This window comes from Haliotis asinina, chromosome 2 (genome assembly GCF_037392515.1).
Source record: "Haliotis asinina isolate JCU_RB_2024 chromosome 2, JCU_Hal_asi_v2, whole genome shotgun sequence".
Lineage (NCBI taxonomy): Eukaryota > Metazoa > Mollusca > Gastropoda > Lepetellida > Haliotidae > Haliotis > Haliotis asinina.
The window spans coordinates 76,931,685-76,947,777 of NC_090281.1; the positions used below are offsets into that span (position 1 = coordinate 76,931,685).

Sequence of the window (16,093 nt, forward strand, 5' to 3'; positions counted from 1 at the left end):
TTGATGAAAGTCGGTGTGCAGACTCTCAGATGACTGTTCTTTCTTTCAATGTGACATTTGTGTTAATACACCTGACAACAACGTCTGTGGATGAATAGTAAATTGTGTCCATTTTTTCATGAATTTAAGACAGTTTTAAGAATTTGGATTTCGTTGCAATAAAGCAAAGTCTTGATACTTTTTCCCTTTAAGTTGTTTGTCAGAGATCGTCTGTTGAATAAAAAAGTGTCAAACTATATCAACCCGGCATATTTTGATTGTCAGAACACTTCAAAGTTGCTCCAATAGAAAAAATTGGGGTGTTGCTTGATTAATTTCCAGGTGTATATTATGGCAGAAGATCAGAAGTTAGACGCAACTGATTCTTTCCTGTTACTGTTGTTATGTGTCCTACCATGGCATACTACCAATAACTAGGTGATATAATTGGATGGTCTTGAACTTCTTTAGTGGCAGATGCAAAGGCACACAGCCAGAACAGACATGCACACAAAACAAAAGCAAACAAGAAAAACAGAACACACAATCACAAAAACACACAGTGGCACACACACGCAGAGAGAGAAGGAGAGAGAGATAGAGAGAAAAGGAGAAAGAGAGAGAGAAAACACTCACTGGATGCTCAGGGAGAAAGAACCCACACATACCTTGAGTAGGAGATGTAAGGGAATATGTCATGAAAATCAGTCATTGTCTTATGGACAGTTCATTCATCATAGTATTGATGTTTGAAATATCACCAGATGTACATCAGGATATCAGAGAGTAGGTCAAATGGAAACTACTCCTTGAGTCATTCATCTATTTATTTATATGTGGCATTTACAACCTGTAATATCAGTTATTCAAATCAAGATTTCAACTTCGCACTCTTCCAAGAAGTATTTCCGGATAGATTATTGTCCGTCCATGACAATACAGTAAGTGGTGAAGATACTAGCATCGTTAGGTACGTGGGGTTGCCTAGTGGTTAAAACATTTGCTTGTCAGTCACACTGATTACCCAGGTTTGATTCCTCACATTGGTACGATGTGTGAAGCCCATTTCTAGTATATCCTGACGTGATATTGCTGGAATATTGCTAAAATTGGCATAAAACTAAACTCACTCACTCACTAGCATGACTCCATTATAGCGTTACATTGGGAGAGTAATCATTGAAGTCCATAGGTTCTGTTCCCATGGGCATGTTCTTAGTTTGTTTTGCTATGAATGATTGATCGCATAGCTTCGTGTCCACAATCAATAGACATAAATTGTAAGATTTACAACTGTCATAAATAATCCTGAGTTATCGTTCATTTTAATATGCCTTTGCTTTGTGATAGAGTTTCAGAGTTTTTCATTATTTGAAAAGTTACTCACAAAAGGTACCTTATTTATCCTTCCAGGGCTGAAGTTATAAATACTCTCAGTTCTGAAAACATATGCTGCTGATGGTTAGATGGTCTTCAGCAAACCATACTTATCATAAGTATCTGATCGATCTGGCAGTCAGGCTCGCTGTATCTTAGCAAATAACAATGCTCATGATATCAATCACTTAGTTGTGTGGTCCAGACTTGATATTGTGCAGAATACAGTCATAGCTGTAATATAGCCGAGTCTGGCATTAAGAATAAAGACACAAACAAAGAGATAAACTGAATCAAATGAATGTGTGTGATTATTTACTGTAAAGAATATATCTGTCATTGCATAGCTTGCTGGTAGTCATTGTGTCTAGCAAATCAAGTGAGGTGGTGTTTCCTAACTTCTGTTTCTGTGCTTTTTACTTTCTTTCTACCTGAATGTTTTCTTTCAGCATTATTTCGTCATAATTCAGTACAATAATTCAGTACAATAATTCAGTACAATAATTACTGATTACATATAATGTAATTTTTATTGAAGAAACTGTTCCTGGTTTCAATTGCTAGTCCTGATGTTAATTAAAATGTGGATTGATTAGTGACAATGTGTGACCTGTCCCAGTATGTGTCTTCTTACCCACCCTATGGCTGGAATATTGCTGAGTAAGTGAGTTCATATTTAACGTCACATCGGCAATATTTCAACCATATCGTGATGAGAGCATTTAACAATGAAAAGGACTATATGTATATTGTAAAACCTGTCAACAAAGGACAGTAAAACAACTAGAATATCACAGTTAGCATGAAAAACTAGCTTGGAAAGTTAAAACTGATATCAGGAATATTGCTGACTTCTTCCTCAGCCATGGATTGAAGCTCCTGTTTCTTTCAGTTGGTTGACTTTGCCAAGAAAAGAATTTTTAACAAGCTGCCATGAGATGGCTGTGACATATCTGCAGGCTGCATTAAACATCATTTTCATAAAATGTTTCCTGCCATCAAGAAAATTTCTACAAAACCTTTGTTGTTTTGGGTATTCATGTTAACAGAAGTATATTTGTCTGTAAGGTATTTGAGGAACCCATGCCACTGCATGGCAGCACATTAAGTCCTGATCTCAACACAACGGTCAACACAACTGGCAACATGACGAGTGATTATGAGCATAAACTGCAGGATATGCGGGACTTCTACATTGGCCTATCCCTTGCTATCAGCTCAAGTATCTTCATCGGCAGCAGTTTCATCTTCAAGAAACTTGGCTTGCTCCGTCTCGCCAAACACCAGTCCACTAGAGCAGGTGAGATTATTTGTGGTCATTTGTCTGTATCACTTCACAAGTGCTTGTTAGCTTATGTCTTCATTGAACTTGTGTCAGTCCTCTTTAGTTATTTGTTTGCACTGAACAAATATCAGTCCACCTTGGCAGGTTATTGTCATGTTTGCAGTGGTTCATTTCATGTATGGATTGAATTTGTGCCAGTACAGTCTGCATTGACATTGTGTGAGTCCAGTTGGTTCATTTCATGTGTGGACTGAACTTACATCAGTCCACCTGAGCAAGTTCACTGCACGTCTGCTTTGAGCATGTATCAGTCCATATGACAGGGTTCATTTCATATCAGGACTGAAGTCAGCCTGAAAAGATTCACATTATGTCTGCTGTGAATGGTTAAGCTTTCACATTTAGAATAAAATGAGCAGAAACAAATAACAATTCAAGTGACAACAGAGCTTGAGAGACAATAATTCCAAATTATTTCCTTATGAAAAAGGACAGATGGTGAATAATTTCATGTATTTATGATGTAGTGTTTGCCATTGTTATGGTCCTGCATTGTGTTGTATTTCAGGCCAAGGCGGGTATGGTTATCTCAAGGAATGGATGTGGTGGGCTGGCATGATCCTCAGTAAGTCTTGCCTTCTGTCTCTTTCTTGTCTCATGCGACCTGTGGAGATGCGGGATAGAATTGTTTTTCAGTAACCCATGCTTGTCGTAAGAGGCACTAATGTGATGGCGTGGTCTGTCTCACTGACCTGGTTGACACTTGTCATCATCTTCCAGTTACTTAGATTAATGATCATGCTGTTGATCACTGGATTGTCCAGACTCAATTTTTTTACAGACTGCTGCCATATAGCTGTAATATTGTTGAACAAGGCAACTTGTCTCGTACAATGACTGGGACGTCAGAGTAAGATGTAGCTCTACAGAACAGAATTGTCTTTCTCGAGCAATGACATGGATGTATCAAAGTAATAAACTCATTGTTGTCAGACAAGGTGTGCTTGACACAATAACGAGAGAATAGACAGTCATGTCTGCTAGCAATAATTTAATTATGTATGTACTGTGTTGTCAGTCTCGCAATTAACGATTATTCCAGTCATGTAGGTAGATAAGCCTCCAACTGGCACAAAGCACTTCATGTAAACCGTCTGCCTGTTCAGCTAAAGGTGCATCGTTTTATCACATGGCAGCATCACACCAAGGATGTTAACATTATTCATTAGACCCGTAAAGATCAGGGTTAGAATTGGTCTTCATTAATCCATGCTTGTTGTAAGAGACGACAAACAGAACTGGGTGGTCAGGCTGGCTGACTCAGTTGACACATTTCATTGTATCCCGGTTGCAGTGTTTGATACTAATGCTGTTAATCGCTGGATTGTCTGGTCCAGACTCAATTATTTATAGACCATCATCAGACAGCTGGAGTACTGCGGATTGTGGTGTTTAACAATCAAACAAAATTGTTACAAGATGGTACTTTTTGTTGCCCAGGCTAGTGCATGGCATTGAGGGGATTAAACTAGCTCAGCTCAGACTCAGCATACTGTGTCAGTGTGGTAACTGTTTTCAGATACGTCCTGTTAGTTCACTGGGCTAGCTTGTTGTATAAACCAGACACAGACTTCTGTATTCTCATCACTTTATCAAAACAATTACCTCAGACGTGACGTTAAACCCCATAATTCTGTAATGCTAGACTAAAAATATCACACAAACCATTGAGTATAATGCCTTTTTAGTACATGCTGAAGCTTTCTACAAAATTACCTGCACTTACACTGATACACAGGCATAACTATTTAAATTGAGCAGATGATAATCTTTTGATAATGCTCAGGGAAGCTACCATGTTATAGCATGTTTCACTCAGTGTTTATTCAGTGGAAGGCTGAATGTCAAAGCATTTACTTACCAAGCATAAGGCCTGAGTTCTATTCCCCACATGGGTACATTAATGAAAATTCAGATATATAGACAAGAATCATATATTTTCGTCAATTAAATACCTTTTTGCCAGCATGAGATGACAAGAAGAAATGTAATGCTGATAATATGGAAATCTGGGGTAATATATGTTGGGTAAAGTACTGCAAACCATACTCTGCTCTGAAAGCATAATCTCTTATGCAACGTATGTTACATTTGACCACTTTGTGAAAAGCTTTGTGTAATTGTAGCCTTCAGTCACAGGAGCCATGCCAATTTATGCATGTTAAAGGTGTACGGGAAATATATGATCTGGACTAACAGCTGTCAGACTCTCAGTCCAGTGGTTGAGTGGTTACATTGGTGATTAGATGCTTTGCTCTGAAATGGAACAACACATATCAGCACAACACACATTCTTGTTGGAGCAGCCATTAAATCCAGGAACAACACAAGGTTCTTGTGAAATCTAGCAATGCAGTCTGCCTATTTTCCCACCAGCTTTCATAAGTATTGAGTACTGTTCACCACAGGTAATAAACCACTGCCATTGCCATGGCAACTAGAGACATGATAGTAACCTCAGATGTATTATATATGAGTGGATCTGCAGAGGACCCAGGTCTTTGCAGTCAATAAATCAATGGATGCCTGTATAACAAGTATGTCACGCTCACATGACATCATATTCCTTGGAGAATGGTTTGATGTCTGTTTAGTTTTCCGTCATGATCTGTTGATCCGGCATTGTGCAAGATAGAGCCTTGAAGTTGTTAACATTGATTTGTGTTTGAAGATGTAGCTCACCTGAACCACAGTACATATATTATTTCACTGACTTTGATCACAATCTTGATGGTAAGGCTGTAAGCTATGGTTTTTCTTAATAGTTAAAGTAAGATTTTGTGTTTAATTCACAGATGATCCAGTGCTCATTATTTCAAAATAATAATGATTAGACTGTATACTGTGGTTGTTCTTGATAACTGAAGTCAGATTTTGTGTTTGTTTACAACTGATCCAATGTGCAGTTATTTTTGTTTGAAATTATGTAAATGTGAGTTTGATTTTCCTTGCTATTGTATCTATCTGTGTTCAAAAGTTTTCTTTGAATGCTTGTAAAGGGGTATATATAATTATAATTAGTTTTGAATTCAACTTCTTTGTTAATGAGCCAAGAAGATCTGTAAGATGATGAAAATATTAATGAAGTCTTTCAGACAAACAGAAGTTTAAACATGCATGTATACCTGCTACACAAATAAGCTCATCATGAAAATTGTTATCTTTAGCATAATATACTTGGTAAATTACGCAAATTCATAACCATTCATATTAATGTCAACTTGTACCTTTTACTGATTAAGCTCGATAAAGGATAAGGATGGTGTGTTTTAGCAGTTAATGTGTTACTGGATCTTAGGAAATCAGAAATAGGCTTTGAGGTACTAATGTTGTTGTTTCAAACTCTTAAAGGTGTTGTGTGGTAGCCTAGTGGTAAAAGTGGTTGTTTGTCAAACCCGGGTTTGATTCCCCACCAGGGTACAAGATGTATGGCCCATTTCTGGTGTCCCTAGAAGTGCTATTGCTGGAATATTGCTAAAAGTGGTGTAAAAGCATGCTCACTTATGCTGTTGAGGGTATTTTTTAAGCATGTTCGATAAACGTTAGAGGTCAGACATGTTGAATTGTATGTCTTTATCATGACACACTGAACAAATAGGTAGCACACAGAAGAAGTTAAAGACCACATGAGTATTTCAGAGTGCCAAAGTTAATCTGTCATGACTTGATGGATTAAATGTAGTAAAATAATATTATCAGGTGGTTCTTATCCTCTTTTGAGTGACATGTTATATTTGGGATTACACTTTCGAAGTAAAGTATACATTCTAATCAAACCCACACTTTCAGATTCAGGCACCTATCGCCACCATATAGAGACAATGGTGTCACCCTTTCAGGGATATGCAACATTTGATTACTTTCTAAATGGCAGTGTGTAGTCCATTCTTTTAGGAAGTAAAGGAACAGTAATACATTATAGAAATCTCTGATCCTTCTTCTTTTTCTTACTGAGGATTTGTGAAGATTTTTGTTAGAATTGATAATTTTCTACTCAGGACTTTGTATCTATTGGATGGAAAATAATGCATATCTGATCATGTTTCAGTGATTGTAGGGGAATTTGCCAACTTTGCTGCCTATGCCTTTGCTCCGGCCACGCTGGTAACTCCTCTGGGAGCCCTAAGTGTACTTATAAGGTGAGTACAGAACAGTATAGATAAACCTGTTCTTAGCAAATGTCAAGGGAGACTACTCTTGATATACTTTCAGGTAAACATGATACAGATGGAATTACTGCTGCATTAACATTGAATTATCTTAACTTGCTCAAATACTTTTATTCAGCTAATAAGTCTATGGTTTAGATATTCAACTAAAGGTTAGTAATTAAATGTTAGCGATTGTATGGCTTTGCAAAGGTTCCTTTCATTTCTGTGATAACAGAACCAATGTAGAGGAAGATGTTTTGATATTAGCTTCAAACTGATCATGTTTTCTGGCTTTGAATTAGGAGATAAACATTATGTGTTGGCCAATTTCCAGGTGTTATTGAGTATGTGAAGCCGGGGAATACATTTGGAGCCAACGACGTCAGCCGGAGGTTCCAAATGAAATATGCCCGGGCTTCAAATACTCAATAATACCCGGAAATTGGCCAACACATGGTGTTTATCGACATTGTAAACAAAAAGTAAACCAAAGGGTTTTACTGTCTGCACTTCTTTACATTGAGTACAGGTACAGCGGTGAAGTGTTGTCAGCTGGCAGGTTTCAGCTGGTTCCCATGGTAGCATCTGGAGCTGCTCATTTGTGACGTCATTCTAACTTTACGTCACAATGGAATGCTAAGATAATGCGAATTTCGAAATTCCAGCTTTGAACAATGTATTCCCAACAACACTGTATTCTAGATTAATATTCTTTTCCAAAGGTACTTAGTTTGGACTCCCAATAGAATGACATTTAAGTCCCATAGATACAGTAAAATGAGTTAAGGATATGTATCGACAAGAAAATAATTAAATGCAAATTAGAACAATTCAGACCTTCTCTGAGCTGGAGCAGTCCGGACTTGCCCAGTTGTTCAGAACTGGAATTTCATTCCATTTCTTTAAATTTATTATTTACTGCCTGAGAGACAAGCTCCAGTATTGCATCTAACGCCATGGATAAGGTCTATCAGTGTGTCAGCAGTAAATGTTATGTTGTTGCAGTGCTGTGTTGGCATCGCGGGTGCTGAAGGAGCATCTCAACCTGCTGGGGAAGGTGGGATGTCTGCTCTGTATCCTCGGCTCTACTGTCATGGTCATACACTCCCCCAAGGAGCAGGAGGTTGGCAGCATGGAGGCCCTCAAGGAGAAACTCATCGAACCAAGTGGGTAGATCAACTGCAAATCGGCCCAGGGCTCCATTCCTCAAAGCAATCATAGTACTGTGACAGTCATCAGTCTACGTAAAAGTAGGAGAGTTATGATAATCTTAGCATTCATGATTGCTTTGTGGAATGGGACCCAGGTCCCTGTTCCCAAACTAAACATTTGCAATGTTATAGTTTATCACTGGTTTATTGTATCTTCCTTCTTTCACAGAAGGCGTATGAGGGTAGTTATGCTGAGATCACTTTGTGGAATGATAATCAGAAGTTAACTCCGAAACTATTCTGTTAGGTTTGAGTGAAAATCTAGAGAGACCAGTTCTTGCAACACCCTTGTATTTTGCATACTACAAGTCTGATATGCAGGGTTTCAGATTAATTCATCTTCAGAACATAGACTGATTGTCATCGGGTGGTGGGGTAGACTCATTGTTAAATTGTTCACCCTGCCCCTCCCCTTTTGTCCTGAAAGTTTATCAAATGACCATTGAAACTCCCATAAAAACGATTGAAAATGATCTGTGCACACACACCCCTTTCTAAAATAAACTGTATCTATATATTTCATCTAAGACATATAAGAGATATGAAAGAGTCACAGCAAATAAATCATATGAATGTGCCCATTGCAATTTGCAACCAAGCCCATGATATCAGATTTGGAAATAATGTCTAGCTTGATGATCATATGGTAATTCTGGGATAGAATATGCCCATGGTAACCTATCCTGGAATTGAAATGAGTAGTCAGGTATGGTGACTTTGTATGATCTTATACCCTGATGGCATGGGTCATTGTGCACTGTATTGACAATGTTGGATTGACTTGAATATTTACAGCCTGTCATCATATATCAGAATTTTGTTGATGCATTCTTAATCTGTATATAACCTGATTAGAATAGGTCACCAGCAACCCATTCATGTTAAGAAGGACATCTAATGGGATTGGGTGGTCAGACTCACCAACTGGCTGACACGTCGTCTATTGCATAGATTGATGTTCATGCTGTTGATCACTGGATTGTTGGTCCAGACTTGATTATGAGCAGACCGCTGATGAATACAGGACTATTGCTGAGTACAGCATTAAACAAACAAATATTTCATGACCCAGTGGCAAAGATTGATCACTCATCGATTGATTGGTCACTGGATTGCCTGGTCCAATAGCTGGAATATTGCTGATTGCAGAGTTAGCAAGCTTGACCACCCAATCCTGTTAGTCCCTTTTTGTGACATGCAGTCTAATTCTAACCCAGACCTCCATAGGTCATCCTTGTCAAAAACAATACTTTAATGTTAAACATTTGAGTGTTCCCTCCCTTAAGGATCCTTCTACATTTTTTAACTTCCACCATTCCTGAATCATTCAAGTCCAGATTTCAGCACTGCAACACAAACAGTTATTTCATGGGTACTTTACTCAGCATATGTTTTACTTTATCTTGCAGTGTTCATTGTTTTTGGTGTCGTCGTAATATTGGCAGCTTGCATTGGGATATTCTACTTCGCCCCTCGCTATGGCAACAAGAATCCTCTGGTATATATCACCATCTGTTCCGTCCTGGGGTCTTTCACCGTCATGGGCTGTAAAGGAGTTGGGGTGGCAATCAAGGAGACGTTCCGGGGTAGGAACGAGTTCACAAACTACCTGACATACTTGCTGTTACTAGTAGTGGTCATTTGCATACTTATCCAGCTCAACTATCTCAATCGTGCCCTGGACACGTTCAACACGGCGGTTGTGACACCGATCTACTATGTGTTTTTTACGTCTGCTGTGATAGCCGCATCGCTCATCCTCTACAAAGAGTTTGGCAACATGGAGGTAATGGATATTGTGGGAAATATGTGCGGCTTCCTGACGATTATATCAGGAATATTCCTACTTAATGCCTTCAAGGACCAGAATATTAGTATATCAACAGTAGCCAGTGTGCGGAAAGAGGCAGTGTCCAGTTCTAATGGAGAACTCAGGAATGTGACCACTTATGATAATTTTAATGGTGATCAAGAAAGTCTGCTGACCAGTGGTCAGAATGATGAACAGCTGCTGTCAGAATATCACCACCAATGATGTGGGTCTCATACTGACAGTACCTTAGGAGAAGGGACGAGTGTGATGAACGTTGAGAGGGGACAATTACTGGAGTATGGTCTGACAGATGCCAGTGTTCCTTTTACAATATTCCAGGGGAAGATGTCTAAATAATCACATAGAGCAACTAAGTTATTCTTTTGTATTTAACAAAGACTATATTTTATGTATAGACATTATTTTTGCTTGGAGTATATTTGCTATTGGAATTGTGTGTCACTGTGATGAATTCAATGAAGGATGTTCCTCATGGTCATTGTCTAGTGGTCACCAGTAGGGTATCCAGACAGTGAGTGGTCTTTGAATGGTGTTCAGTCACTGGTTGGGTGTCCAGACAGTGGCCTTTGAATGGTTTTCAGTCACTGGTTGGGTGTCCAGACAGTGAATGGTCTTTGAATGGTGTTCAGTCACTGGTTGGGTGTCCAGACAGTGGCCTTTGAATGGTGTTCAGTCACTGGTTGGGCTGGGTGTCCAGACAGTGAGTGGCCTTTGAATGGTGTTCAGTCACTGGTTGGGTGTCCAGACAGTGGCCTTTGAATGGTGTTCAGTCACTGGTTGGGTGTCCAGACAGTGAATGGTCTTTGAATGGTGTTCAGTCACTGGCTGGGTGTCCAGACAGTGAAAGGTCTTTGAATGGTGTTCAGTCACTGGTTGGGTGTCCAGACAGTGGTCTTTGAATGGTGTTCAGACACAGGTTGGGTGTCCAGACAGTGATTTTTGAATGGTGTTCAGTCACTGGTTGGGTGTCCAGATAGTGGTTTTTGAATGGTGTTCAATCACTGGTTGGGTGTCCAGACAGTGGTCTTTGAATGGTGTTCAGTCACAGGTTGGGTGTCCAGACAGTGATTTTTGAATGTTGTTCAGTTACTGGTTGGGTGTCCAGACGAATGAGAGCACACTAATTTCAGCAATCAAACACGCTCACATACATATACACATGGTAATGATAACAAACCACTAAAAGACAAACTCCCTTAGATCTCAGAATGCTTGCCCATGTCAGTTTTGAAAGCATAAAACAGTAACCAGATTGTAACATTTTCAGTAGCATATGACAGGTGATAGGGTGGCCAAGGGGTTAAAGTGTTTACTCAATAGCAAGCACAATATAAGGAGACAACATAATTATTATCAACATCATTTTGAAGATGACCTTTGATTGACAAGTGTCATCAACATCATTTTGAAGATACCAACCTTTGGTTGACAAAGGTCGCTATAAGATTTGCAGGTAGTTTGCAGGTTATCTTGAAAAATGTTTTGCCATAACAAGACAGTTTTCTGTGATATTACTTCTATTATAACTGTCTGGATATTATATTTGATATTAACATCTGTTCATATAAATCGTGTTTTCTAACGCTTGCCCAATTTCACCAGAGCATGTAATAAGAATAAAATGTTTTATTCAAATGATGTTTTAAGTACAGTCATCAGTCATACATGGTGCATTTTTACCATCTTTTAACTTTGGTTACTTTTCAGGGGATGTTGAGACAGGGTTTTTTGTTGGGTTTTTTTTTGGTTTTTTTGTGGGGGGAGGGATGGAGTTGGTTAGGGTTTTTTTTTTGAAGTCAGAAGAAACTTTTATTAGATGTGCACAACATCCACTTTTCTCCATGTTCGATGCAATATCAATGTGATATGAATGGTAGATGTTTTCCGTTTTCACCTGACTGAAATGAATTATAAATTTATATATTCTTATCAAGAGCAGTTCTGATTGTGGGTCCTATGAAGTAGTCTGCAGTATTTTCAGATATTTTGTTGTCTGTGAGATATCTCGCACTTCAGATAGGAAGTATGTCAGCAGTGAGATACGTCTCTTAGCTATGTTGGCTTGCCATGAATCTGTCTGGTGCAGTTTCATTCACAGAATTGTCATATTGTGTTCAGAGGTTACAAAAACACTAACAGCAAAAATGTCTTTGTCAAAATTGCATAATAAGCAACCATTCCCAGCACAAAGAATGGCTAACATGAAAATAAGTATCTTTAGGCTGGCTGGTTGGTTTGTTGTACACTGTCATTGTATCCCAATTGCGTAGATCGATGCTCCTGATGTTGAACACTCGATTGTCTGGTCCTGACATGATTTATTACACAAATTTGTAGACTGCTGGAATACAGCCGAGTTCAATGTCAGACAACTAACCAACCAACTATATTGCATACTACCATAGTAAAAATTCCTTTTTACTGGAAACAACATTTAAAAAACTTAGTGTTTTGTCTCATTTGATACTTTATTATGAAAAAGATTGTTCTTTGTTGGAGGAATGTTTGAATATTGTCATGATAACTCTATTGAATGAAAACAGCGGTTTAATGAGAGATTACTTTGTTACAAGAAAGACTGCTTAGTTACAGGAAAAATTACTTTGTTACAAGAAAGACTGCTTAGTTACAGGAAAAATTACTTTGTTACAAGAAAGACTGCTTAGTTACAGGAAAAATTACTTTGTTACAAGAAAGACTGCTTAGTTACAGGAAAAATTACTTTGTTACAAGAAAGACTGCTTAGTTACAGGAAAAATTACTTTGTTACAAGAAAGACTGCTTAGTTTCAGGAAAAATTACTTTGTTACAAGAAAGACTGCTTAGTTACAGGAAAAATTACTTTGTTACAAGAAAGACTGCTTAGTTTCAGGAAAAATTACTTTGTTACAAGAAAGACTGCTTAGTTACAGGAAAAATTACTTTGTTACAAGAAAGACTGCTTAGTTACAGGAAAAATTACTTTGTTACAAGAAAGACTGCTTAGTTACAGGAAAAATTACTTTGTTACAAGAAAGACTGCTTAGTTACAGGAAAAATTACTTTGTTACAAGAAAGACTGCTTAGTTACAGGAAAAATTACTTTGTTACAAGAAAGACTGCTTAGTTACAGGAAAAATTACTTTGTTACAAGAAAGACTGCTTAGTTTCAGGAAAAATTACTTTGTTACAAGAAAGATTTCTTACTTACAAGAATGACTGCTATATTACATGAAAGGTTACTACATTCCCTTCAACCACAGGCACAAAGCCAGTTTAAAGTCACAACCACAACCAGTTATTGGGGTCCTTTATGGGAAATGTGTTATATCCAAACCAGTTCTTAGTTAATATTGATAGCACACATCTTGGCTGGGACCATTTCTGTGGATTTTTTTCAATACTATTACAGCCATCTTGATTCATTGAGAATATTCTCTGATCTGGGATTCATACATTTTAAGGATTGTTTTGTGCAACTTAACGCAGGTCTGTTCCCCAGTTAGGTAAAACACTGACTACACCATGGAAACGAGATTGTTTGCATTTTCTTCATTCAAATATTACCCATAAGGATACGGAGACAGGTAAAATTATTTCAGAAGTTCTTAAGAGAATCAAGATACCTGTAATTGTTATATAGTTTGCAGAGAGGACAAACGTAGTATTCATTTCATGCATGTGGACATATGTGGACATATGATGGACGATCCATTTTCAGACTTGCATTACTTCATGTTTTCCTCTCACATTAAACATACAGTCACATGTATCTGGAATGATATTCAAATTGGTGTAATCCCAACCTGGATATTTGATAATGTAGACCTTCTTATGCATGAGGAATACCAGCGATATATGTACATTTGTGGTGTTCATCAACATCTTAGCAAATCAAAGAATATGGCAGCTGTGAGATATATTTTATTACTTTTGGTCACAGTTGTTGAAGATAAAAGGGGAATTATTTGTGTATGATTACAGTTTCAGTGCTTTTGTAAATATTTTCAGAGTACATGTTGTTAGTTTCACATAACTGTTGTCATGATAATGTGTGAGAAAAGAGGACTTCATTCAGGGTGCAAAGTAGTCACTGGTCTGCAAGCCTTTGGCTAGTAAAAATCCAGTTGGGCCAGCAAATCCCCAGTCACTGCATTGCCCCAGTGGCTAGAGAATTTTCATGAAGCCATTTTGTAAATATATCATTCTCCACGACCTGTTAAATCATAAAACATTTTTAAAATCATGTAAGATTATGGCCCGATAGAAATGTTAATCATATTTCCAGCTTAATGATGAAATGTATGTCATGCCGACAGTATCTTATTCACATGTATTGTTTTAATCTTTTGCTTAGTTTTATAGGTCAGATTTCCCGCTGAATCATTTTGTGGACTACTAACTGTCAGGCCTAGCTAGCCCTGGCAAGCAAACTTTGGAAACTATTTCACACACTCTTCACATACTTTTCTCAGTCCATGGCAGGTATGTTTCAGTGTTTATGCCCGACTAGCTAACATTACAGAGGGCTTCAGTATAAAATAATTGTGTGTGTAAAACACAGCAGATACACAAACAGAATGTGGAAGACTTGATGCTAAATATTTTGAGGTGATACAATATGCTACCAAGTTACATCCTTTTGGCATGTCTGAGTCATTTCCTTCAAGGTTTGAATCCCAGGATGGTCTAGGAAGTGTGAGGTACCACAGTGGGTAAATGTTTGGAGCCCTCTACTGGTGTTCAATGTTGTGATATTACTAAAAGCAGTATAAAACAGTATTCACTCACTCACTCCCAGGTTCCTTCAGGCTAGCCATCTGTGAGCTGCTTGAGCATACCTGTATTTGTGCAGGTTTGTGGTAAAGTTCTGCGATCAGTATCACTTGAAAATTTCCTTCACGCCAAACTGATATGCCATGACATATATGGAATGCTGACATTTGCAGCTCACAAATCACTGAGTTATGTCTTGGAGTAGGAAAGCCTCTTTCACTCGTCTTTAAACTCCAACCCATGAAGATCCAGGTTTGAACTGATATTCAGCAAACCCATGCATGTCATAAGAGGCGACTAAAAGGATCAGGTGATCAGGCTTGTTGACTCAGTTGACACGTCATTGTATCCCAGTTGCATATATTGATTCTTATGCTGTTGATCAGTTGACTGACAGGTTCAGACTCAAGTATTTACAGACTGCCGCCATATGGCTGGAATATTGCAGAGTGCTGTGTTGAACTTAAGTCACTCACTCATCTTTAGTGGATTCATGGGCAGAATAGACCCATCATACATTTTGTGATAACTCCAGCTAATGATGTTCTTTGAATCCTAGCCGATAATGTCATGATACCCAGTATGTGGTTTGGTGTTCACATTATCAACCACAGGTTTGTCCAGAAACTGCTGCCTAATTAACCACATACATAATTTGCCTGTTAAGACATCAGTATCCTGATACATTTTCCTACTTGATTCCTTTTGTTCCTCAGATACACTTCACTGTTAGCAGATTCTGAATACTGCTATCATTTTGCACAATACAGTTAATACCTAGATCCAACAACAGATCGTAACAGTGTTATGCACATTCCTTTGAAATCCATACTCCAATATCCTGTTATTATGTTACACACTCTGGGAATTAGTAAACGATTTCTAATACTACATACATGTATGTAGCTGTTGTGGGAAATATGAAGTATATATATTTACTCTAAAATTACAGAGTCCAGATTAGGAAAAATATGCTAGATTGACTCCATACTCAATCAATTTCATGATCATCATATTATTATATATTGATTGTATGATTTGTCATCAGTGTTTCCTTTGTTATATCATGCAAAAAGTTGATTGCCCTAACTACTAGAAGTCTCTAAATGAAGACATGGATTAAAATTGGCTCTGTAATTGCACCATGATCTCAGTTTATGGCATTTCAGTACTATCATCATGACACAAGAAGAAGCATATCCCAGCTGCAGATACACAGGATCAAATGTATGTTTGTTGGTACATGTTGATCACAACATCTTGGTATCTTCCTTCATCACATCGAAGATCTGACTTCATTGCTGTAGCCCATGAGTATCTGGTTATATTTCTGTTGTGTAATTGTTCAGACATTACTTTGTTGACAAGTTTTCCTATTATGTGATACAGAGACAATAAGGATTGTATGAAATAAATATCTATTTCAGAATATTCATGACTT

At 37.9% G+C, this 16,093-nt stretch overlaps 1 protein-coding gene across 4 annotated transcripts in view; it reads left to right on the plus strand.

The window, feature by feature from the left end:
• The window catches only part of LOC137274345 (magnesium transporter NIPA2-like), a 44,274-nt gene extending 28,191 nt beyond the window's left edge, over positions 1 to 16,083 (plus strand). For all 4 annotated transcript variants that reach the window (XM_067807495.1, XM_067807492.1, XM_067807493.1 and 1 more), the window contains 5 exons: positions 2,425 to 2,656; positions 3,210 to 3,266; positions 6,750 to 6,840; positions 7,858 to 8,018; positions 9,473 to 16,083. In XM_067807495.1, coding sequence (XP_067663596.1) covers positions 2,440 to 2,656; positions 3,210 to 3,266; positions 6,750 to 6,840; positions 7,858 to 8,018; positions 9,473 to 10,098 — 1,152 coding nt within the window. In that variant the 5' untranslated portion in view covers positions 2,425 to 2,439 and the 3' untranslated portion in view covers positions 10,099 to 16,083. The remainder of the gene's footprint in view (positions 1 to 2,424; positions 2,657 to 3,209; positions 3,267 to 6,749; positions 6,841 to 7,857; positions 8,019 to 9,472) is intronic.
• The last annotated feature ends 10 nt before the right edge of the window (positions 16,084 to 16,093 follow it).